Here is a 25,756-nt window from a genome sequence, read left to right as displayed (position 1 = left end):
GTTAGCATTTAGCTCAAAGCACCGCTGTGCCATGTACAGCTTCACAGAGCTGCTAGCATGGCTGTAGGCACCTAGTCTTGTTAAATTATCAGTATACCATAGGCATACATATAACTTTTTATTTTGTCCCTAGACTGCTGAACAACATGGACAGCATCACCAAACCAAAATAACCTGAAAATAAGGCTGACTGGAGAAGAGTTGAATGTGAGCACACCAGGGCTTGTGCTTATCAAGTGTCTTGGAGTGTGAAATCAAACAAACTGCATAAAAAGATCACAGTGAACCAGTGTGACTCTGGTTTTAGGCTCAGGAGTTAAAGCATTTTCTACTGAGAATAGCAACATCACTTGTTGAGTCCCACATCAAATCCCAGTTCTGCCATAACACTGTAATCTTTGTAACTCCCTGTGGAAAGCCTTTCATGTCGGTTTTGGGTCTGACATCTTTAAGCCTGCCTGACCCTGTTGTGGAAAGAGAGAGACAGAGAGAAATGTTTAACAGGCCATTTTATCTCAGTGTGTTGTGTCCTTTAGCGCATGAATGTTTTCAGTTTCAGCTCTCTGATTCATTGCCCAACAAAAGGACTCGTAACACAGGCAGCAGTGTCGGGCTTGTCCGAAACAATTTGGGTCACACTGAGAGAGAGATAAGAGGGGTCTATCGATACTCATTGTGTGTTGTAGTCCAAGAGACTTGAGAGGAAAAGATGGAGAGAGCAGTGGAGTCAAACGTGAAAAAAGTGGAGGAAGTTGGAAAGGGACAGAGGGACTGGATATCAAAACAAAAAAAACAAAAGCACTTAAATCGTTGGACTCTATGGGCAAGATGTGAGAAAATAATAAAGGAGCGGGCCTTATCAAAGTGGTCCTCTAAGTCTAGGAGAAACTGAGTTAGGTATAGCAAGGTATGATAAGTGGCCTCTATTGAATCTCAGAAATTTACAGAGTTAAAGGAGAGAGAGAGAGATTGAATATGAACAGGCAATTCAAGGGAATGAGAAAAAAGTCCTCAAAGGCAACAAAAGAATTACAAAAGCTGAGTGCTTCAAATGGCAATGGGAACAGAAAGGAAGACAATGAGAAAACTTGGTGTGGGGATTAAGAACGGTCAAATAAATGAACTGGTGGATAAAGCAAGACAGACTTCTGCCAGAGGTAGAATTTTTAATTCAAGACAGATAATGTTTAGCTATTGGTATTTTGCTTTCTTTTTCTCCGCTGTAGACCGTGAAAATGACGATCTCTCGAAATGTTATCTGTCTGGTTCTGAAGGGTTATATCACACACACACATACACACACACACACACACACACACAGCCTACCTTGATATTCGAGGGGTAATGTCACATGGATAGCCAGCCATATAAATGTTATTTGTCCTCTCCTCAGCTCCAGTCTGTAACCTGGGGCATCCTCTGTTTTATAGCAGCTACAATAATGACACAATCCCAAACAAGAACTATAAAATAAGTATGTGTGTGTTCCAGTGTGTGTGTGTGTGTGTGCACGTTTGCATCTGTGCCAGGATGCAGTTCATAGTTTCAACAGACACTTTTCTAATAAAAGAGCCGGCAACAGGCGTCTCTCACAGCATTAAAATACCGGCTTACAAAGTCCCACTGGCTCAGTTTTGAATACCGCAGTGATTCTACACACATGAAATTAGATTGGCGGTAGAATGTATTACAGTTAATGGCTAGCTGGTAGGCAGTGTGGAAGGCTAGCAAATGTATAGTTATGGTGGCTGGTAGCATAACCAGAGTTATCCAATCCTAGTGGGATTATCAGTGCATAATTTATCCTCACAGTTATCCTCATGTATATTGTCCATGAGCAATAAATTACAAATTAACAACAATGTCTCCACTACATTCACAGTGCTAGTAATGACACATAATAAGCTGCCTCTGCTGTGCGTGTATGTCACACATATTGTCAGTCTCTCCACCATTTGCAAAGTCAAATCTCCATCAGATATATTTTTCATTACACACAGGTCTTCATTAGGCAGCTGAATTATCCACTCTCTCTGAAATCCTCGGCACACAAAACTCCCCGTACATGTGGGAGAGTTACTAAATAATCACACAAGCATATGGATGTATGTGTTGTCCTCCATGACCCTTTTTGACCCTCATAGTATGTATAGGTGTGACATGCTTGTGTATGCAGCGTGCATGTTCTCTCTATCCGAGTAAATGCTGTACCTGTGTGTAACTGTGTCAGTGCGTGTGTGAGAGACTTTGGATGAGATTATCTTTCTGTCTGCCTGATGTGTCTATAGGATTCACTATATTTGCATGTGAGTAACAGTGGGTTTTTCCTTCTTTTGAGATCTCTAACACTACATGCAAGAAAGAAAACCTTTGCATGTTTTTCAGCGAACTGTCTCAATTTTGAAATAAGAGTGCCATGGGAATGTTAACAACCTCGTTCTCTATCTTCCACAACAAAGCTGGAGCGCTTTTATTGGAAGGCTCAACACAAGGTGGAGAATGGCTCTTGTCCTTCAGGCACATTTATCAAGCTCTTGGAAGGAACAAAATGGGAAAAATGTGCCAATCATACGCAGAAGAGAAAGAGAAAAGGAGATGGAGATTGACAGACAGAGATGCAGAAGGAGACAGGCAGAGGCAGAGGCCTGCTTCAATTGGAGGCAGACCCTGTCAGTCCCTCAGGGCTGAAGGAGCAAGAGATTTGATAGGCAGTGACAGAGGCTGGTTTATACTTTTAATTAAATTGAATATACAGTATTGTTCAGTTTCTTCCAGGTTGCTTTGGGAACTACCATGGAGAGTACTATCAGCCTGTTTGACAATGTTGGATCTACTTTTTTTTAGTTCAACAGAGGTGTGTGATCATGCATGAAAACACAAAGACACACACAGATTTATCTCAGCCATGGATAAAAGGCAATGATCAAGTGCCCTCTCACTGCAAGACATACGGTTATTTTTCCTGGTTGTGTGTGTGTGTGTGTGTGTGTGTGTGTGTGTGTGTGTGTGTGTGTGTGTGTGTGTGTGTGTGCGTGCGTGTCATATTGGGTTCCTATGGTAACTGTCAAGAGATAGCAGGAGTTAAGTATGTGTTATCACTCCACTGTGTTTACTCAAAGAGAAGAGTTAGATGAGACAAAGAAATGACAGAACACAAAGACAAAATGTACATAGTATAAATAAAATGAACTTTTGATAAAGAGCAAGAAAATATATATTTTTTTATCTCTGATGACAGCAGAAGATTGACAGCTCCCTCTCTCCTTATTGTGACCTGTTTGTGTGTGTGTGTATGTGTTTGCAGCCTGCACTGACACGGACCTCCACAGTCTGGCTGCCAGACTGAAGGACTGGTTTGGAGTTCTTCACCTCGACGCCAACAGAGATCTCAAATCCTCTGACAGCTTTGACTCCGCAACTGGACGTAAGTGCTGGAAACCACCACCCTTCCCCCACAATGTGTATTTGTGTGCGTGTGAGAGTGTGAATCTGGGAGTGTGTCTGAGTGTCCGTGTGCAGCCCTTTCCTGTCGAACAGTCATGCTTTTCAGTCCTCATGAGGGCTGGCGGTGTTGTTGACAGCGACCCTGCTCTGTTCTCTGTATTGTCAACACGTCTGAACACATCTCAGCTCTGTCATGGTACACACTCAAAAATACTCAAATCTCAGTGTGCTACTAGAAAAAGATAAAGTAAGATTAAAAAAAAATAGTAAGTGACCTAGACATGCTGTGCTGTTTCATAAAATCACTGTCAACAATTCCTTTATGTATTCTTTCCTCTCTGTCTCTTTTCTCGTCTAGACTTTGACACCAGCATCTTGCCCATCTGTAAGGACTCATTGGGCTGGATGTTCAACAAGTTAGACATGAACTTTGATCTGCTGCTCGACCAATCAGAGCTGAGCGCCATTTACCTGGACAAATATGAGCTGTGCATGAAGCCCCTCTTCAACTCCTGTGACTCCTTCAAGGATGGCAAGCTGTCAAACAACGAGTGGTGCTACTGCTTCCAGAAGCCTGAGGGTGAGGCGGATGGGGAAGGTGGGGATGGTTGAGTAAAAAAACTGATGGCTGGAAAGTGGCATTGAAATAATAGGGACAAAGGCAAGGAAAATAAATAAGTAAAGTAAATACAAGTCCTGCTAAATGTGGTGACTCAGGTGTACAGCAGCCTATGTAATTATCACAATATGATAATGTAACTTAAAAAAAAGTTCACCTCAAGCACTTATTCAGTAGTGAAGTGATTAGAAAACATTGCTTATGTGAAATGGAGCAAAGCAGTCTTTTCTGGAGTGATTCATATTCATACTTGTAGCTATCATTCCTATTATATGTGAGGACATTTCACCATCTGACTTCATGTCACGACAGGAGTAGTAGCAGTAAAAACAAAGCAATTCAAAGTGCTTTACAAATGAGTAACAAGCTGATAATAAGATAGTACAGATGTCAAAAATATATGCAATAATCTGAGGCTGAAAATGTATTAATAATGTATTAAACAGAAAAAGAGCCATTTTAGTTAAATTATGTTCATGGAAAGACCGAACAAGCCCTATTAATTAAAATACTTTGTATGTTCTCTGGTTGTAGGCCTGCCTTGCCAAACGGAAAGGAGCAGGATCTCCAATCAGAGTCAAAGGAAGAGCCTCATAGGTCAGTCTGGACTGTCCTTGTCCGCTTCACAATTTCTCTCTGTTTTTGACATAAATATATATATGTGTGTGTACACATATACATAACGGTTAAATGATACTTACATTAAATGTTTATGCTCATAGAAATCTGTTACATTAAACTTATGGTACATCCAGACATTTTGTAGTGTCATCTGTTGCCACCGGGCATATTGTTCAGTGTTCCAGCTCACAACAAAACAGCATTAAAAATGAGTTGGACTGGGTCAAATGAAGGTAACAGAACTAGGTGTGTGTGTGTGTGTGTGTGTGTGTGTGTGCGTGTGTGTGTTATTGAAAGTGACTGCTTCCCTTTAAGCAGGATGTATGGTTGTCCTGCAACCTTCACAGCAGTAATTGATTGTTGATCTTCCTCTGTGAATACACAAGAAGTTCGGTCACACCTACGGGACACGAAACCTCTACTGAAGCGAGAACAGATTTGACCCTCTATTTAATGCTCTCAACCCTCTCCCCCACTTCTCATATCACTGTTTACTCTTTGTCTCTAACCTTCTTTTCCCGCCCTTTCTTCCCATCTCACCTGGTTCTCCTGTCATCCTCCATCCTCTCCTCTCTCCATCTTTAGGCTCTTATATTCCTCGTTGTACTGAGGAGGGCTACTTCAAACCAACCCAGTGTCACGGTAGCACAGGCCAGTGTTGGTGTGTGGACAAATACGGCAACGAGCTCGCTGGCTCCAGAAAACAAGGCAACCCCAACTGCGGTAAGACCATAACACACACAGCACACCAACACACACATATGTACACACCAATGTGTTCACTTATAGCTCAAAAATGGTTTTGGCTGTGTTGTGGTAGCTCTCACTACCTCTCATTTGCCTAGCTGTCTTTCAGATTTAATGCTTTGATTCAAGTGGTGTGCTGTATGTCTACCCTCTCTCTTCCCATTGTAATCTGCTGCTGCAGCAGACAAGATAGACTGCAGAGCTTCTCTTTAAAACATAACGTACCACTGAAACATGGAAAGAACCACAATTCCAACTTTGTTCTCTTTCTTTGTTCACTATCCTCTTTTCTGTCTCTCTTTACCAGTATCTACGTATCAGTGATCATGTAGGAAATAGATAACATTAGGCATGCCTCTGGAGCCAGTCTGGCTGGTTTACTATCAGTCATATATATGATTCTATCTGCTTCTGATATTCTGCTCATGTAGCTTTGATAAAACACCAGCACCTTGTAATATAAGAAGGAAAATCCGTCACACTTGTCAGCAGAGAGCAGTGACACAAGATTTGTTATAAAGATGAATTTATATCGGTGACTGGGTGCACGTTTTGGAGGAGAATAAACACTTGAACTGAGGCCTGTTGTTGGCATCCAAGAAGATGCAATGAGACAAACTATGTATATGATTAAGTGCTTTGATATGTCAAAGTCAGTTAATGAGACAGCAGTGGAATTTCAAAGGGAACAGTCAAAAAGCCAATAGAGGCACTTTGCTGCAAGTCCATGGTTGAGGGATTACGCTGCGGAAAAAAGAACAACAATTATCAAGAAAGAATCCAGGCAGACATACTGATTCCCAATCAAACAGCCAACTCACAGTCAAAGATTACAGCTCACTCGAATGCCAGTCTAGTCCAAAGCCAGTAATTGCAGCTTCCAATATTGATGAGGTGTCTCTCTGGCCACCACACACACACACACACACACACACAGACATGCACATACACATACACACTGACAGCAGCAGTCTTTTGTCTCTGGTCTAACAAGCTCATCTAACTCTGGCTGAAAGCCCCAGGCTGGAGCAGGCTGGAGTTCTCCCATTCGGCCTTGCATAGAACAAACAGGTAGCAGTGCAGCAGCTCTCCGCTCGATAGCCTAAACACAAGGACACCAAATGTAGTTGGTACTGTAAGTGCCACTCAACCAGAGTACACTTGTACCCAGGTGTAAATAGACTGTTTTCAACTGAAGGTCCCAATTTCACAAAATGCTGGAGGCAGCAGCTGAGATAATGACTTCTGTTCGTACTGTAGCTGAACTGAATTCAACATTAGTGCCAAAAAGCATTTTTTTAACATCAAAATGTTTGCAGGTATAATGTGATGTTGACAGCACCGAAACTGGTTAGTTAAACAACCTTTTGACCCTGTGTTGTTTTGTGCTGTGGAGGAATGATGGACAGAAGGCTTGTGTCTCCTTCTTCCTGTCTTCTTCTGTGCTGCCATTTATTGTCTGGATAGGATCAGAACATAAATAGTAATCAGTCTGGCTTGCCACTCTTTAACAAGACTACAGCCATGCTAGCAGCTCCATTAGGCTGTACTTTTGAACAGTGGTATGAGGGGCTACATGCTAACACATCTAAGTTTAAACATGTTTGCATGCTAACATTTTCTAACTGGGACTAAACACAAAGTACAACTCAGGATGATGGGAATGTTATTATCGTCATCATTTTAACTTTTCTTTTATTGTTAGAAGAAACGTTTGGAAATCACCAAAGTTATTACAATTCATGCCAAATTATTTCATGGGAATCCATCCAACTGTTGGTCAGCCTCATGCTGGCCCGAGAAATGTCAGGGGATCGTTAAAGTCAGTAGAATACATTTGCCATGAATATTTGAACAAAATATGTGCCAATCCATCCAGTAGGGTTTGAGCTATCCCACAGGATAAGGGAAACATTTAACCTGCTGGGGACAAAACAGGAAAAGTTAGAGGATCACCAAAGTCATAATGATTCATCCTCTGGGGACCAATTATGTCATCAACTTTTATCTTAATCCATTCAATAATTGTTGTGGTATTTCAATCTAGACCAAAGTGGTGGACCGACCTACTATAAAATGTATTCCATTACTTGATATACATCTAACAACACACAGGGGATATATTAATATGAATTCACTTAATTTGTGTTGAGTACTGAGCTTGAACTTGATAAATGGTGGAATCACACAGACTCTGGGATCTTTCTGTGCCTCTAAAGTGTTTGTGCGTCTCCCTGCAGACGAGGATCAGGAGACATCGGGGGATTTTGGCAGCGGCGGCGCAGTCATTCTCCTCGACGACCAGGAGGAGGAGCCATCACAGAGTGGGCGGAGCCGGCAGAAGAAGAGACGGGGCCGGATTCACCCCCGAGGGACCATCGAGGACGACGAGGACGAGGAAGATGATAAGGATGATGAGATCGGCTACATTTGGTAGCTCCGCTTCATTTTATTCTGCCATCAGCCGACCAGGAAACTCCGTTAACTCAGCACAGATCTGAAGCCATTCCAATGTCTCCTCCTCCAGTTACCTTGGCAGCAGTCCATGTTTTGGCTCCTGAACTTGCTCTTGTAATCCCTGTCCCTTATCCTTATCTCTCTCTTCAGTGAACCTTATCCGACCTCATCCTTTTCAAATGTTTCGCTCTTTCCTCAGACGAAAAACAGAGAACCTATTAGATTTCAACAACAACTGTCAAGACCCTGTCAGAATTCTGCTCAAGCTGTCCACTTTCTGCTTCTACCTTCCCCCAAACCTGCGATCTTTAACCTCTTCTAACATGGACTTCTCTGTTTTCTCTATTACTCCCTCTATCTCCTTCATTCTCTTACTCTGTCCCTCGTTCCTATCTCTGTATGTCCATGTCAGAGCCTCTGGTCAGTCTGTGAGCCCAAATGCATTAGCTGATGTACTGGATGTAAATATTTTCCTCCAGGAAGGCCAGATTGTGGATTACTGTCCCCGTACTTTCAACAGCGGTTCATTCTCATGTTCTGTGTTCCACTGTCGGGCTCCTTTCAGTGTTCAAAGATGTTTCCACCTCACGTTCCTAGGCTCTGAGATGCTCCCCCTCTCTCTGATACTTCATGGAGGATTGTAAATTATTTAAACGTTGATCTTGAATGTCCCAAAAAGCCCAGGAAGCAATGAGATTAATGATGTATTGTCGTTGTTGTTGCATGTTTCTCATCGTGTTTCTGTAAAAGAGAGATTTACCTGGCCAGGTCTAGCTCTATGCATCTCAAACAGAAAGTGATGCCTATGTGGCTGCTACGATACTTTGTTGCTATGTTGATGCTGTCTGGTGTCTTTTTGGTTCTTCTCCCAATCTCAGGAGGTAGGAAGTTGCATTGCAGAGCGATAGCAGTGTAGAAATGTAAACTGCAATGCCTACAGTCCAAATCTGCGGCAACTCAGCCAGCTATGCTTTTACTAATTGGTCAGTAGGGCTGCTGAGTCTGTTTGACTGTGCAAGGACACTAGAGCAAGAAGCTGCTCCTGAGCTGGGAGGACACATGAAGTCGGGCGAGCAGAGAAGACGCTCTGTTCTGTGTCCCAACATTGGATATGTTCAGTGATTTAAAATTGAAAAATTCACTATGTCAACTAAGTGAACTTTTATTTGTAATTTGAAAATTTAAGTAAAGTGGCACTTTGGGTGTCTTTTGAACCTTACAGGTCTGTGTCCATGTGTCTGTTAGTCTCCCGATGTACCATTTTCAGCACTAGCCTCGCATTTCATCTTATTTCACCAAATCATGATGAAATAAAAACACATTTCTTTCCTCACTGTGAAACCACAGACACATTTATGTGAGTTTCTCATGCTGCTTGGTTTTATTTTTTCGGAGGCTCGGATTTCTCTGCAGTAGAACAATCAAAGCCCTCCATCAATTCTGACCTTTTCCAACCTTGAGAAAGCAGCCGCCCCATGTTAGAAGTAGACATAAATGGTAGCAGCAGAAAATACTCTTATCACTTGGCTTTGAGAGAGGAGAATCACAAAGCCAGCAGTGCCCAAAAGAACATAAAAGCTTAATGAGTGTTTTTGTAATATCACTGGCTAATGGGACAGCTGACCCCACTGCAGCCCACTCAGCACTTTGAAAACGCATTGTACCAACAATCTCAGGCTAAAAGGACAACCGAATCTTCTGGTTTTGAAACAGTCTGTTCAGCAGTTCACAACACACTCTGACAGACACAGTAGGCAATGGGCTTAACTATGTGCATCAAATTATGCCAGAAGCCGTGGAGGGTGTATAATCACCCAATTCTGGGACCCTTGCTATTGCAGCATCTTCTTCTGTCCTCATTTGTGAAGAAACTGTCTCATTCGTTCATCTTTCATCACATGCAGTGTTTGCATTTTACCCACCTTTTTCCTTATATTGTGTGAATTTCAGGCCTGACAGTGTGTGGGAACACAGCCTGTAATTCTATCACATATTTTGGGGAAACCGCCAAATACTTTTCCTGTCAAAAGTTAGTCACAAGACTGATACGACCTTCATGTCTGTTTGGTGAATATGAAACTGTCACCAGCAACTGACTTACTTAGCTTAGCATAAAGATGGGAAATATGGAAACAGCTCACTTGGTTCTGTTCAAAAGTAACAAAATCTAAGTATCAGACCTGCTAAAGTCTTTACCTTTCAGACTGTTCATCACTTCATCGTCTGTAGCAACCGATCAATAAAGTAGCTAAATATATTACTATACATTATCCATAGATCCCTCAGTGGTAGAAGGTGTGCCAGGCTGTGTTCCCACATAGTTTATTTCCCCAACATTGCTAAGGTAAGGGAAGATGCCTGTAGCATAGTGCTATCACTCGACAGATGCCAGTTCAGTGAGAGGAGCAACTGGAAGTTACACCCATAACTCACAAATGGTATTATGGGGCAAGGAATAACGTGCACATTCAGTCACATAATCAAAATACCAAAACATTGACATTTTGATGGCAGTTTATTTCTCCTCCTAACTTGTAACTTCAGCCACAATAAAGCGCATCTATTACTCACCAGCGCTCTCACACACACTTTCATTATTGTTTCTATTTCCCCCTGCTCTCCCACTCACTCTCCTGGAGCGAGTACTATCTTCATCTCAGAAAGGGAGATGTGTGGTTGTGTTTTATCCTCAGGGCACTTCGTTTCTCTGTTTCATTTCTCCAATAGCTGCTTTTTTATTATTCACAAATGGCTTCCTTGTCAGGTGGCTCCTCCTATCAGGTCTCCATGGAGACTGATGATGGGTTACGAGTGGTGGGGGGGTGGTTTTTTGGGATAAAAGGGAGCAGCTTGTTTACATTTGCCATTTAATGTTGGATGTTGTTGTTTGCTCTTCATCATTAGTGGGCTATTAGAGGACTGTTTGTCTTTTATTTATAACTGTGGTCAGTGGTAGCCCATTATACAATGGTCTACCACTGACCACAGTTAGTAGCATTTATAACTTTAAGATCACACATAACGAGGTGCACAACAGTTTGAGCTTCAATACATCAAAATTAAAACAAATTAAAACATTGCACAACTCTTCTCCAGTACACTGTTTTATGCACCATATGTTTTCAATCAGGGTGGTGTCTGAGGTTGTTTCCAGTTTCCTTACATATTGTACAGTCAATCGATCAGTCATGTGGTAATTTATGTTTCTCTTGTAAATGGTTATATGCAATCAATGATGATGCTGTATTCTATAATTACTATTATACAAAAAAATATGGTAATGTTTTTTTTTCTGTGTACTTGCCGTAGCTTTGTATTAACGGTGATATTTTGTTACATGAATGATCGATGGTCTTTATGTGAGGAAACCAGTGACCACTACCTGATGAATTTAAGTTATTTACTTGCCCCTTGATATCCACCAATTTCTCTGAGAAATATCTAGTTCTTCACCTGCTAAACGCTCCACTGTGTTCACCAGCTAGATACTAACTTTTTATCTGCCATGGGTGCTGGGTAGGTTGCATACAGTCGGCTTTTAGGGCTTTTTTGCAGAAAACGACTGTCTGCTGTGGCTGTAAACTATTGTGATTCTGATGAGAGTGAACCAAAGCAGTAAAGTTGTGGGACATAAAATCAAAACATTAAAGTGAAATATACTGGAATGCTCCGTGGAGCTGAGGGTGACTTTGAGTTATTCAGTGCTATCTTCACCCAGTCAGATCCATCTCCTATAATATAAAGCTTTAACTTGTACTGCATCTGCTTAATATTTAGAAATTTAGGCCACTCAAATAAAAAGGACCAGTCTGCTTACAGCGTCATGTTGCGTACCTACCATATAACTGGGCCGTGTGCCAAGAATGCCATTTTACCAGGTGAAACGTCCAAGTAGCTCTCCAAGTCCTCAGGTTCTTCCACATAGTTTTAACTCTAGCTGTGTGATCAAGGACCGTTTTAGACCCACATCCACAGGAGAGTGCAATTAACTACCTGACAGAATAGTAATCCAGCAGTGCTCCAGAGCCCAAGGACCAGATTTGAGGATCACTGGTCTAAAGCCTGCCTATGTAATTGGCAGAGACATTGTAATAAACAGGGATCATCTCTTCCTAATCTGTCACAGCCCACCACTTCCACTCACACTCTCTTTCATGCTTGGCTGCCACAGCACCAGCCAGCTGGTGGAGCGTCTGAATGGATCAGACACCCTCATGCCGCCCGGTGGAGGTTGCTTGAATCATTAGCTTCAATGCGGTAACCAACAACACGATTTCAAATTTGCAATTTTAGAGAGATTATTCCGATCTTAATACTCTGCCACTGAGGTCCCTCTGACAGCACTAAATTGCTGGGTGTAGCCCTCTGCTAAATAAATTAAACAAGACACTACTCATAAGTGGTTCCAGTGGCTTCACTCCTGGCAACAGTGATAAATTAAATTGGAACTTTCAGGTGGGCAGTCAGGCAAGACCGAGCCACATTAAAAGGAGTGTCACATTACCCTCACACCAATAAATGTATTTACCTATGAGTTTTCTAATTCATTTTTTTCCTTATCTGATTGTTGCTGCTGTCTATTTCAAATCCAGTGCCACCTTGTCCACCAGGAGCTCCAATGCTGTTGTCACTAAAACAAATCCATTATTTTTTTATCAACACAAAAGTGACTTGAATTTCTTGGCATAGTGTGTGACACTGGTGCCCTCTGGTGGTTTAAACCAGGCCTGGAGTAGACGACCACTTCGCACTGCAGCTGGTTGGTTATATATGGGTGCCCTGAGGGCTTAGGGGCTTAAAGCGCTAACCGTATAATTGCACTGCTCCTGGTAGTCTGGCCCTGGACCTTTTTTGCATGCCATTCACCATTTTTCTCTCTCTCCCCTGATTCCCTGTCAACTCTCTCATAAAAGCTTAAAAGACCCAAAAAGTAACGTCTAGATGGGCGGCAATAGTTTATTCATCATCACTATCATCGTACAATGTCATTTATTTTTGTAAACATCTATTTACAATTGCATAAATGTAGTTAACATGAACTTAAAGACATGGTCAAAGCACAGGAGTGATAGTTTTGCACAAGAAAGGCACTTTATGATGATAAAAGACACCACAAAGGATCAACATGGTCCATTGAACATTTGTTTCTTGTAGCATAAGAGGTTTGGAAGTGAACACCCCCATGTCTTGATTTTGTATAAAAAGCTTTGGGTGCGGCTATAGATTAAAGGCACTGGATTCAAATGTATATATAATATTTGCTGCTCTTCAGGGCAATTTCATACTTATCCATTTATGGTAAATAACAAGTGGATTAGACCTCTGCACTGGCAACAGCATCACTGTATACTTTTGTAGAGGCTGAATAGCTCCACGTCAGTCAGATGGAGCTCAGAGCTGGTTGGCGTTCCCTTCACCAGTGATTACTCTGAGCAGTAACTTCTAGATCCATGACTCGTGGTAGTCGACCACTAGCACCGCCCTCCAGGTAGCCAGGCTTCACTGTGGGAGTATCCGAGAGTCTCCGTTTGCTCTTGTTCAGGTCTGGATAGGAAGATGAATAAATTACTCATTTTCATGAGAGGAGGCAGGCACCACCTACTAGGCTAACAGATGGAGAAGCAGATCTGAATCCAAGCGAGGACATCAGATTCTCACCTGTGATTGCCAATAACATCTTGCGTCTGGCTCCAAAGGTGGAAACGCCCACTTCCTTCAGATCTTCATCAGACAGAGTGAGGAATGTCTGGTAGTCAATCTGGATGAGTACATGATAGCAGTTGCATCATGACGCTCATTCATAATGCACAACACTTTAGGTAGTTGGACAAAAGGGTGTGTTTGTTTGTTTGCGTGTATCTGTGTGTATCAGGCTCTGCAGCAAGTTTTCCCACACAGCCAATCCATCTTAAAACCAGTGAGTTGTATGTCTAAGTGATAATGAAAATGTATGTTTGCACACTGATTGCAGTTTTTAAATATGTGCACCCAGAAAAGGATTAATTGCAAGTCTCTGCATGTGTTTACCTCTTGTTGTTCAAACACATCAATGTATTTGATTAGGCCAAGTTGGCTGAGCAGCTCAGGCAGGACATCTGTTATTTGGGGGGAGGGGCTCCGCTGACTGCAGGTTGACGGCCTCCTCCATGAGCACACACCTTCAAAGTAGCTGCAGCTGCCCAGGGTACTGTCCGCTAGACATGAAAGGTCAAAGTTTAGAGGAAAAGTTTAGAAGTGGCAGAGAGAACGTGACCTGCTGTGTTCTGTCAAGCTTAAAAACCCATATAGACCCTGTAAGACTTACAAGGTTTGTCATTTCTGCCTCTATACACTGAGGATGCAAAGGCAGGGAAGGAGGAGGTAGATGCTGAGAAATTAGACGGGGGTGATGATGGGGAGGAGGAGGAAGAAGAGGACGAGGTAGAGACAGCCAGGGATGAAGATGTTGATCCACGTCTGTCCCTCCAGTTCTCACAGTCACTCCCGTTACACACCTTCCCCACCTGCACAGCCCATGACTAGAAGGAGACAGAGAGAAATTGTGATAGCAATAAATATTAACTAGAGTTTCTTTCATCTTTTTAAAATCATTTCAGATCAGCACCCCATACATCTGTCACTGTGTTTCATCTCTCTTCTCTTCCTCAGTGCTAAAGGTCATGAGACAAACAGCAACAAATGATCAGAAATCCTCTTTGTGCAGAATGTTTCAGTGGACCCAGATGTTTAATAAAAAGGCAATTTATCAGTTTATATGTTTCTAAACTAGCTCATTTGCCTTTGTTGGATGACCTGTGACAGTACTATTCTCCCACTAGAAATGATAAATACAGAGGGCATAGCGAATGCTTCCTTCCAGCTGCCTGGGTTTTGCAAGAAAATTGAAATCGTTGGAAGAATGCCTCTTGCTCTTATTAACTTAAGTGAGTCTGCTTCTCCATCTCCTGGCTACTGAATAGTCAGAGAGCAGCGGCTCAAAAGGAAAAGCGCTCCATAAATAAAATCTATTCATCATTATTATTAGTAGTAGTTATAGTACTAGTAGTAGTAGTAGTAGTAGTAGTAGTAGTAGTAGTATTTGAAGAGCTGGGGAGATGAGCTGAAACAGCTCAAGTAAACAGGCTGCTGTGTTGACTCTGGCAACAGTATCAGACCCCAGGTAATTGAGCACACAAATTGGTAGTGTTTACTACACTGTGAGATGAATGCTTTAAACTGTTAGAGAGCAATACCAATAAATGAGACCATGTGGGTGGGCCGCAACAGGGGTTTTTGTTTCACTGCACTGCAACATAAAACAGCTGTGGCAGCTCAAAAGAAACCAGCAAGTTCAGAAAAAGAGCACAGCAAGCTCATGGCAGGAATAACAATTAAAATCAACCATGCTAAGTTGGAAGTTTGTTAGACTTTAAGTTAGATGATGCCCATTTGTACCTGTTGCTGGCTCAAGTAGGGTTTGTAGCTGCGTCGGCTGACGTTGCGGAGCTCTTTGACGGCTTCGGCTGGCATGGACTTGGAGAAGCCAAGGCCACTCCAGGTGTCTGTGGGTGTCCGAACCTCTGTGACCACAGGCTTCCTCTGCATGGCTGACATAACACATATCAAACACACACAGAAGGAAAATACTGACTTACTTTGGAGCAGTGGACATGTGTCAGTTAACATTTGTTGATTTACGTATTAAGCAGGCACAGAGCATTTGCATTCATTTTATAGTCGTGTTTCTGGTCACTCGGTGAATGTAAATCCAACAGTTGTTGCTGTTTTGCCACCAGACTCCAGAGTGACACATTTGACTCGTAGGCTGCTAAATGTTCCTGTAAGTTCACCAGCTAATCACAACGTTGTCTGTCTGCATTTCTCAGTCTGCAGCCTTTTTGCTGAAAACAGCTGCCTGTCACGCCTGGAAAAAAAAAAACAGCTGAAAGCGGTCAGAGTGAAACAGTAAAGTTATATAAAACCAAAATGATGAGCTGAAAGATGATAAAAATTTATGTTTGGAGCTGAATGATAATTCTTTGTGGGTTCATCATAATAAGTGTCACCCTTCACATTATACATTGTCTTTTTATTCAGTGATAATTTAAAAATATGGATTATAGCATCTTTAAGGATTTTGATTGAGCACACGCTTTCAGGGAGCTGTACTTACAAGCTGCAATTCATACAAAAAATTCAGATTCACACTGATTCTTTGTGCAGCATATAATGGTGCATGCAGCCACAGTCTGTGTGTCATGAAAATGAACTGCAGGTTTTCCACGTATCCTCTGATATTCTGGAGTGGACCAGCTGTGTTCAGGTGTTTAATGATGAATCACAAACAGAGATTATCCTTGCCAGCATGTGACATAATTAATAAAACTAAAACTTGCTGAGACTGACACAGATACACACACTCAAATGATAAACATGTGACCCTGGGCCTCTTTTGGCACTGGAACAGGATTCATGTGTGATTTTGTGATAAAAAAACTGTCACAGCACTCCAAAGAGTGTGATATCAATAGGATTATAACTGGTGTGTTGTCATTTGTATGAGTATGCGTGTGTTTGTGTGAATAAATGTCCCATTCATATACTGGCATATGGGTGTCTTAATGACTATGAGGCAGATGGCTCATTCTAACTGCTAATTCATAATCCCATAAAGCAACACTGAGGGAATTTAGTACCATTTGGCTGCAGATCTCCCCAGTATCTCTCATTCTGCGTGATGGATGAGGTACTGTTTCCCGTTTTCCTGTGCGTGTGTCCATGCATGTGTGCATGTGAGGGTGCATATACAACTGTGTCTGGATGCATGCGTGTGTTGTCTGCATTGTGTATCTGCCCCATGTGAAGTAAGTAGGAGTTCCAGTGCTACTCTATTATAATTTTGGCACAGTGCAGCCCACAAACAGGTCCCCTTCATCAGTTGTCTTGGCAGTGAGCAGCACTGAAATGGGGGCCCTCTATCAAGTCCCTGCCTCTGCTCAGGATATTAATGCCTTGCCCCCAGAACGTGCTTAAATATAATAAAAAGGCTACTTCATCCTGGATAATCACATGACATTAAATCATATCTAACAACAATATGACCAAAACTTGCACTTTTACAGAAATCTAAGTAATACCCTTGATTTAGTGTTATTTGAGGAGCTGTACTTTTCCAATATGTACCCAATTCAGTTCCAAAAACAACAGCTTGGCTGTATCTAAGTGACTGTTTGATGAACAAAACAACTATATACAGTAAGTATTTTGGACCAAATTCCCCTGCAGAATGTGTTTTTGAGATATTTATCTACAATGTACAGCAACTATAGATCAATAAAATAGGAAATGCTTGCTTAGCAGTGCCCTAATTGCTTCTACAGAGGCCTGTGCAGAGCTCCTGACACCACAGTAAGGCAGGAAGAAATATTAAACATTTAGGAGCACTAACCTCTGGTTGCCAGCAGTTTTTTCTTCTCATAGTCATAATCCTACAGCACAAACAGGAAATAGAGTGAGTAAATAATGCATGAAATTAAATTATTTTTCTCTGGTTACTGATCATAGGCAGGGGGAACCTGACACTTCCTGCTGCTGTGGCAGTAAACTTGTTAGTCCTGCATGCAGTAACCTTTGAGAGGTGAAAGATGACAAACAAGAAAGGACACAAACAAGCAAAAATCGATTCTCAAAAACAAATTGCACCAGGGTCAGGGATGTGCAAATCAATAGCTTCAATAACACCACAAATAAAACATGCCTGCTGTTTTCAATCTATCTTCAGTTTGATGTATGAAGATGTGAGCTTAAGGCATTAAATCATGTCTCCTCTTTATCTCTCTCATACACTCTCCTCCTCTACAGGCAATAGTCTCTGAAGCACTTCTACGCATTTAATGTCTAAAGCCTCACAGGAGTTCAAAAAGATGTGATTCTCTTTCCACTGATATTTAGTTAAAGCCAGATAAGGTTGTCCTTTGATGCAGTGCATCATTTTGTGGGGGCAAAAAAAGAGACCTGCATCTCCTGTTTTTCCTCACCTCAGCCTTGGATGAGTCAGCGCGAACATCCTGAGCCAGCGTCAAATCTCTCCTCAGGCTGTTCCTCTGCTCACTCCTCCCTCCCTCAGTCTGTGAGTTCAACAATCTGGCACATTCGGGAGACACATACAACAAATACACACACACAAATGGAAAGGCATGGTTAGGTTCAACTGTGACGGATCCGTGAAACATTTGAGATCTTAACAACCAACAGCAACAACAACAATACTATGAATTTCAAAGACAGTGTCATGGTGCTATATAATTTGAGACTATATTAAAGAAGAACTGCTTCATTAAAACTGCACAGTACTACAAAGGGTTTTTTTTTAATCCAGAGAACCACAAAAGGACAGAGGTTGAGCAAAAAACAAAATATAGATGAGATCAACAAGCTGTTCTTTTTCTTATCCAGTTTTCTGTCTTGGCAAGATTTGTAGTTTCTTGGCAGATCGGGCTCATGCAGGTGTATGTGTTTGTTTGTGCGTTTGAGCAAAAATCACTTCAAAAACATTGTGAGGAAAAAAATCTTGGTTCCCCACATTGTCAAACATTTTTTTATAATCTATGATTTGGGTTTTTGGTTTAGGTTAGAATTACACTTAGGTTACCATAAAAGTGAATCAGCAGGGAAATAACTTAAGCCAACACAATGCCCTCACAAAACACAAAACTGAATGCTCACCTGCACGTAAGCGCCTGCCCTGTTGAATGTCGTCTGCCTTGGACGAAAGCCTTGGGAATTTCAGGACCCTGGAGACTTCCCCTCCGACCCATCATTCCCACCCTGCTAATGCTGCTGCCTGCATCACACACCTCAGATGATGACATCCCTTTCACCTTAGAGCACTCATCGTCTGACTGGCCAGACAGGTCCTCATTTTCTAGGATCTGAAGTGGAGAGAAGTCAGTGCTTAGCTTTGTTTTCTGTTGAGTTTTGTCTGTCAGGGCGAATTTGTTTTATCAGAAAGTTGGTTATAAATAGCGACCTACCTTCTCCAGTGGCCGGTCTGCTCCCTTCAGTCCTGTCCTCCCCTCCTCAGCGGGAGGGGTGAGACCTGGTGGAGGTGAGGGGCGGGGCTTAGTGCCAGTCTGCAAGTCTGGAGTAGGAGTGGGCAGAGAGCCTGATCAACAATGCAGGATCACATTAGTTTGTAATACTGCACAAAGCAGGTAAACATGAAAAACAGATACAAGGAGAAACAGAACACACAGTTTCCATCCACCACATTCACTTAAATATTCTGAAAAAATTCCTTTTATTTACCAAAAGGTTAAAAGAACAGCTGATATAGACAAGTTGCTGGGTCGATTCTCCATCTTTGTGGTTTTTGGTTTAGTTTCCTTCACCAAAACACCCATAAACAAAAAAAATGGTGCTTGATAAAACCAGCAGATAGCATGTGAACAGGGGAATCGCATTACTTCATGTCAATAACATGATTGCAGCCTTAGGTGTGAAGCAGAAGTAACATGTCATGATGATGATGGTGGTTACTTAGTAACCACCACCAGTTACTTAGTTACTAAGTTTGATGGTCTTACAGTTACATTACACTTTCAAATGTGTTGTTATTATGTTTTTGGCAGTGGTGGAAGATGTCCTCAGATCTTTTACTTAGCAGCCACGAAACCACAGTTATGTGGTACAGCACTTGAGTAAATGTTCTCAGTTGCTTTCGAACAATGGTATTAGCTAATGGAAAAATTAGGCAGTGCAAATGAAAATTGGTGCAGTCTACTGGGTGCTTTCATTACATTCATTTTAGTGTCCCCAGGTTGGATCGGTGGCCAGGGAGTGACAGGACAATGGCGCACACTGCTGTCTGCCACAGACAGACTTTAGAGTTCTAAATATAGCAGCTTTTCAATTTCTGTGACATTCAGATGGAAACATGTCTACACAGATGCATATATGTACACCTGCACACCCAGTGACATACTCAGGCAGTCTGAGGGGCAGCGGTAAAAAAATGTAAAAGGGAAGAAGATGCATGCGGTGGTAAGTCATAATGCATTTATGGTGAAATAGTTCCAAATCCTGATCAAGATTTAACTTCTAGACATTTCCAATAGAACATACAGGGAACTAACAACAATTTAACTATTTAGAGGCACACAGAGTCCAACTTATTTTCTAGTATGTTTTATCTACCATAGTGGAATCCAATTGAGCACTTTTGCTGTGCATTTTTCACGCATGCAGACAACAGCCTCCACCCCCTACCCACTGTGTCCATCAGTATGCTCACCCTGCTCCGAGAGACGAAGCTGTTGCAGCAAAATGTTGAGCCAAAAGTTGGTCAGCCCGTTGCTGGCTAACATGGGGTCAGGGGTCATCTCGGTTACCTTGGCAGCCTCACAGGAATCCAACCCGAGAAGCAGGTGGCGTGCCTCATAAAGACAGGAGATGTTCCTTTCCAGACCTTTCACCACCACCGACTGATAAACATACACCAATGCAGAGTTTTACATCAGTATTCAACACAACATAGCACTTGAGACTACAGGGGAGAGCAGTTTTTCATTCAAAGTCAAAGTGAAAATTCAAGAAATGTTTCATTGGACATTTCTTGTCTTGTCTATGCATATGAAATAAGCAATCATGAACTCTACAGTGAAGTGCTAGATTCAAAGAGAATTTAAAAAGATGAGACTGGTTGCCAACACAACAACAAAATTGCCATTTCTTTTTAGATGGGGTGATATTATTAATAACAAAGCAGCAAAGCCAAATAGATAAACGTGTACCTTGCTGGTCTGCTTTACTTTGGGCTTGACGCTAATGAAGACTCCCAGGTTTTGCATCATCTGAGCCAGTTTACAAGGATCTGCCTCCCCATCTTCACGCATGTCAAACATCAAACACACAGGCAGACAGTCCTAGATGTGCACACAAAGATACATATCACAATGAAATAAAAGGACACAAGAAGTGCACTTTCTACCTCCCAGGACTGTTCTTTTGCACAATTCTACCTAGACAAAATCAAAACACCCCATTCTACCATGAGCTGCTGCCGTGCCAGACACACTCCGTCAGGGCTGCCCTGGATGAGCAGTGATGGAGGGCTCTGAGGAGCGTTGAGGTCCGGCAGGATGATCTGGGTCTGCGTCTGGTGCATGACGCTCAGAAAGTGAGCTCCGTTCTGCCCCAACAGCAAGAGATGCTGCTGGGAGGTGACATCCAGCTGGCTGCTCACTATGCCCCCTGTGACCTCTGACCCCAGCAGCAGGTCCATCAGGATGCAGGTCGCCTTCTGCCAGATGATGACGTATACATACATGACATGATATTATATACTAAAGGCTAATTAGAATTGAACATCTGATGTAATAATTTTCATTATAAAAATTTCTCGCTAAAATGTTTCGTACTAACTTTGACAGCAGCTGAGTTGCCCTGCAGGCCCCAGACGGTGCAGCAGCTTTCATAAAAGGCGGGTTGTGCCTGAGGATGGGGTGGTACTGCCCTGAAGCTCAAACTGACACCCAAAGCCTGCACTACCTGCTGAATGAGCGGGGAGCCTGCATCTGGCAGAGCCTGGGGCACCAGGCTGACCGGGAGGTCAAAAGTCAGGGACAATGGCTGCAAGTCCTAGGACACGAAGGATTGGATGCACAACAAGGGTAAGGGTGTGATGGAGAGGAGACACAGAGAGAAGGGGAAAATAAAGATGTGCAAGACAGAAAAAGACAGACAATGGCTTTTTGATAAATATACCTGTCGTCTTTGTGTCAGCCATTCTATTAATCATTCCATTGATTGCTTTGCTCTGACAGGAGTGAAGAAATTGAGTTTTGAGACAAATAAAAATCTATCCTGGGTAGTCTCTGCTCAGATTATACATTGACCACTCACTCTTATCCTCCTCCTGGCTTCCTCCACTCCCTCTATGGGTCCAGCAATGGAGACCTGGTAAAAGTTGAAAAAGTAAGTGTCATTTCAATAACATGGTTTTCAGCTACTTAAATGTCAACATAACAGTTTGTGGCATGCTATACTGCTGCCCCAGATAGTGTCACCTGGTTGCTTTTCTCTCCAGTAGCGTTGTGGCGATTGGAGTCGGGGAAATGGATGTGACAAGATGTGACCTCCATCACCTTTTTGATGTTTCCACCACCTTTCCCAATCACGTGAGAGTGCTCTGTATAGGCCACGTCCATCTTTAGAGTAGCCTTGTTCACCTGGATTTTATGTAAACAGTGGTGTTATTTGTGTTCATTACTTTTAAGTACATAGTTGCCTTCAGGTGTGCATGGTAAATTATTACAAGATCCAGCCTTTATGCACAACTGCAGAGTCTCTCATTCAAGTTAAACTTTATGACAAAGTATATTTTTTGCATGTAAATTCTTTTGAAAGGAGGCAAAGTAGAAAACTTGTAATAGGGTGTCTTCGAAAACAAAAACAAACCACCCAACTGTTGTTGACATACTTGTTCAGACAAAATGTGAAAATCAAACACTGGATTCCTCACCCTGGTTTCCAGCACTTCTAGTATCTTCTTTTTGGCTTCCAAAACATTGGTTCTCTTCCCTTCCACCTTCACATGTGGATCTAGATGAAAATATTAGTTCAGTTTATGCTATTGAATGAAATGCTGAGTGTGTTACAGTAAATCTGCATTGGTAAATCAGACTGTGGAAACACAGAAAAACATGCAACAGGAAAGAGACAAAACACAGAGAACTGATATGGTGTCGCTGAAATATCAAGAATTTGTCACCTTTCTTTGACTTGGCTCCAATCTTCAGCTTCGATGGCCATTTCACCTGAGTGTCAGTTTCGCTCATCACCTTTGAAAGCACAAAGAATAGGAGAGTGTGAGAAACAAGGATGGAGCTGTCATTGTATGCCGCAAAGACAGAACACACACATAAACACATCCAGACACACAGCAGATCGCTGTGATCTGAGAATACAATGCTTCATTTGCATTTCAAAGACTGTAATTATCACCTCCATAAAACCAGTAATCAGTGGATGCAGAGTATGGAGCAAATGTTAAAATGGTGACAGGTGCTCTGGCTGATCTGTAAACTACACTTACCCAGGAGTCTTTATAGACTGATGATTATTGGTGGCTTTCACTGAGGGGAGCACCTGATTTTTCTTTTTTGTTTTATCTTTTGGTGTCTGAATAACATGTTTCATGTTGTGGAGTTACTTACTCTCTCAAAAAATTCCTCCCCTGTCTCAACGTCTCCATGCTGTGGAGCTGAAAGACACAGAGCAACAGATAAGATAAACAGACATTCCTGCAGTGTGATTTGTCACGTTGTGTTGGTCAGCAGCACATTATTCCTCTGTTTACAGCACAAGTGTTCAATATCAAGCATGTGTATAAAGTCAGCATTTAAATGCTGACAACATTTAAATGTTGACTTGGCTGGAATTTGCCAAGCAACTGGAACAAGAGGTTGCCGGGAACATAAACAATTTTAAAGGCCATCGCTCCACAGTGACATTTACAGGGTACGGGGAACCCAGGAACGCCCTTACCCCCCTCTCATCACTATGGGTTACGCTGGCCTGAGCTGAGGAATGGGAAGAGAACAGTATGGGGTGGAGGCAGAAGGTGGTGGTCGGGGGGCGACCACAAATTAGCCTAGAGACAGCTAATCACATCAATGGCATTTGCTGACGCAAATACCTCCCACTTGACCAAAAAATAACAAAAAAAACCCTGCAAAATCAAGGAGGAATGTGTATTAAAAAAAAAACAAGCACTCCCCAGCCTATCAAAGTGAAGTCTCAAGTGCAGTCTGACAGATCATCACCTAAAGGGATGAGATACGATATTTACTGTCTGACTGAGGCTGCTCAAACAGACGGTCCCACCTGCACACACATTAAAACAGCCCACAGTTGTCAGAGCTGAATTCACTCAGGCTTTCCCATCAAGATCAGCTCGGGAATCAGATGAGTTTGCGAGCTCATGTGTTATTGCTCTGGCAGATGTGTCCGGCCCCCTCCTGTTCAGACAGGTTTCCTGCCTGGCCTTGGTTGGGCCGATCAAAACCGTTTATCTAACATCAGGCAAGCTTGATAGAATACGTTGTTAAGGCATTTTCGTACACAACCAAGATGGCTGCTGCTGATGTGGAACCTTCTTTTGAATCCGCAGAAGAGCAAACAGTTGCACTTAACTCATTTGTTGATAAAAGTGATGTATTTGCCAAACTTCTGGCTGGGTTTGGTAAATGTTTAATTTACGCTTGTAGCACTATGTCAAAAGTTACAATGCTCTGATTTGTTGTAGGTCTATTCAGTTACAACCAGAGGCATTTTGGTCTGCACCTGATGATAACACCCCGCGGACACCCTGTGGATATTGAAAATGAACTCAGTCTGCATGAGGACAAACAGACAAACATCAGCCTCTATCTGCAGCCATAGCACACTGTCACAGAGAGTTTCCCCGGTAACACAGGGGAGGCATTTGTCAAAAACCTGTCGAGCAGCGATAACTAACAGAGGCAGCTACCTCTGCTTCCCAGACAGGAATGATAATAGCAAAAATTACTTCTGAATGCATAAGCCACTGCAGGTCATAAATCATGGTTATGCAGCAACAGACGTTTAGTGGATGGCAGCTATACTGATGGTGACTACAAGGCAGCCAGCTGGAGGCCCTGACAGACAGACAGACAGACAGACAGGGTCAGGTAGATAACAGGGACTGTGAGGAAGAGCACACAGGGAGGCCATGACAGACAATAAAAAGTGAATAACTTTCAGATAAAGGAGCTTATAGAAAAGAATGTGAGGGAGAAATTGATAATAGTGCCAGTGGGAGACCATGGAGCTCAGGTGCATGGTATTGACAGTAACTCACCATACAGCATGTTCTCCAGCTTCTTCCTGTCGATCCTGAACCTCTCCTCAACCCATTCGGGGTCCACACTCTTCCCTCTTGCATTCTCCTGCCCCGGACTCCCTTCCTCCTCCTCCTCCTCCTCCTCTTTTTCCTCTCTCTCATGTTGGGCCTCGCTGGGCTCAGGCTTTGCCGCTGAGCCGGGTTCTACGCTAGTTTCCAAGTCAGGCTGCTGGGGTGCTATGGTGGCTGGGCCCGGAGAGCTCTCCTCAGTGGTGGTGGTGGCCATAGCAGTACTGAACCCTCGTCAGTGTTTGTGTGCGTGTGATAATGTGTGCATGTGTGTGACCAAGGAGACCGACAGAGAGAGAAAAGGGGAGAGAGGGGCAAGAAACACCCCCTGTGCCTTTTCTTTAAATCCCCCGCCCCCTTCACTTAATTTAGTACACAAATCTAACTCTCTCTCTCTGTCTCTCTAAGCTATTTGAGGCTTGAAGGATTTGCTGCTGGGGCTTCACATTATACAAATGTATAAGGAAAGTCACTTCTTTACTATAACACAGGACATGCTTTCTGTTTCTGAGGGGCTCCAGGCAGACAAACAAAATCTACCACTCTGCTGTGAACAAATCCTCTGTAATCCTCAATTCAACGTCCACAGATTATGTGGATAGATAGTGAAGGTCTATGATAAGACAAGATACACATCTCATCCACCCACACACACACACACACACATCCTGAAAACCATCCTCACACCAGCGCACACAGCTAACAAAATAAAGGGGTCATCCAGTTGGATTCCACCGTCCATGCCTGGCCTCCCTCCCCTTCCTCTGAATGAGAAGTGCAAGAGCTTGAGATTCCAGAGGTCAGGGTGAGGGGAGCTGAGGTCAGTAGTGGAATATTTTCTTGTATTCTTTACTTAAACATAAAAGTTCAAAAACAAGAAAGTCAGCAAAATGCCGTCAAAGTAAAAGTACTTATTCTGCAGACAAATGTCCTCTGTGACTTAAATATTATCATAG

At 42.5% G+C, this 25,756-nt stretch overlaps 2 protein-coding genes across 2 annotated transcripts in view; one reads left to right on the top strand and one right to left on the bottom strand.

The window, feature by feature from the left end:
* The window catches only part of spock1 (SPARC (osteonectin), cwcv and kazal like domains proteoglycan 1), a 115,612-nt gene extending 106,505 nt beyond the window's left edge, over window positions 1-9,107 (top strand). Inside the window, exons 8-12 of the mRNA XM_070836728.1 lie at window positions 3,305-3,424; window positions 3,803-4,024; window positions 4,598-4,660; window positions 5,270-5,407; window positions 7,672-9,107. Coding sequence (XP_070692829.1) covers window positions 3,305-3,424; window positions 3,803-4,024; window positions 4,598-4,660; window positions 5,270-5,407; window positions 7,672-7,868 — 740 coding nt within the window. The 3' untranslated portion in view covers window positions 7,869-9,107. The remainder of the gene's footprint in view (window positions 1-3,304; window positions 3,425-3,802; window positions 4,025-4,597; window positions 4,661-5,269; window positions 5,408-7,671) is intronic.
* A 4,071-nt stretch (window positions 9,108-13,178) lies between these two features.
* bicc2 (bicaudal C homolog 2) lies at window positions 13,179-25,020 on the bottom strand. The gene is made up of 19 exons (XM_070837151.1): window positions 24,750-25,020; window positions 23,083-23,129; window positions 22,638-22,707; window positions 22,389-22,468; window positions 21,934-22,095; window positions 21,770-21,823; window positions 21,290-21,505; window positions 20,916-21,167; window positions 20,659-20,790; window positions 20,160-20,349; window positions 18,901-19,031; window positions 18,593-18,798; window positions 17,905-18,010; window positions 17,316-17,355; window positions 15,323-15,474; window positions 14,193-14,406; window positions 13,916-14,082; window positions 13,547-13,646; window positions 13,179-13,432 (listed from the first exon to the last, which is right to left on the bottom strand). Exons 1-19 carry the CDS (start codon window positions 25,015-25,017, stop codon window positions 13,302-13,304), a joined length of 2,718 nt encoding a protein of 905 aa, XP_070693252.1. The 5' UTR covers window positions 25,018-25,020; the 3' UTR covers window positions 13,179-13,301.
* Window positions 25,021-25,756: the final 736 nt, after the last annotated feature.

The sequence above is a fragment of the Pempheris klunzingeri genome, chromosome 9, assembly GCF_042242105.1.
Source record: "Pempheris klunzingeri isolate RE-2024b chromosome 9, fPemKlu1.hap1, whole genome shotgun sequence".
In the NCBI taxonomy this organism is placed as follows: Eukaryota; Metazoa; Chordata; class Actinopteri; order Acropomatiformes; family Pempheridae; genus Pempheris; species Pempheris klunzingeri.
Note: the sequence above shows the minus strand (reverse complement) of the source record. Positions and strands in the feature narration are given on the sequence as shown.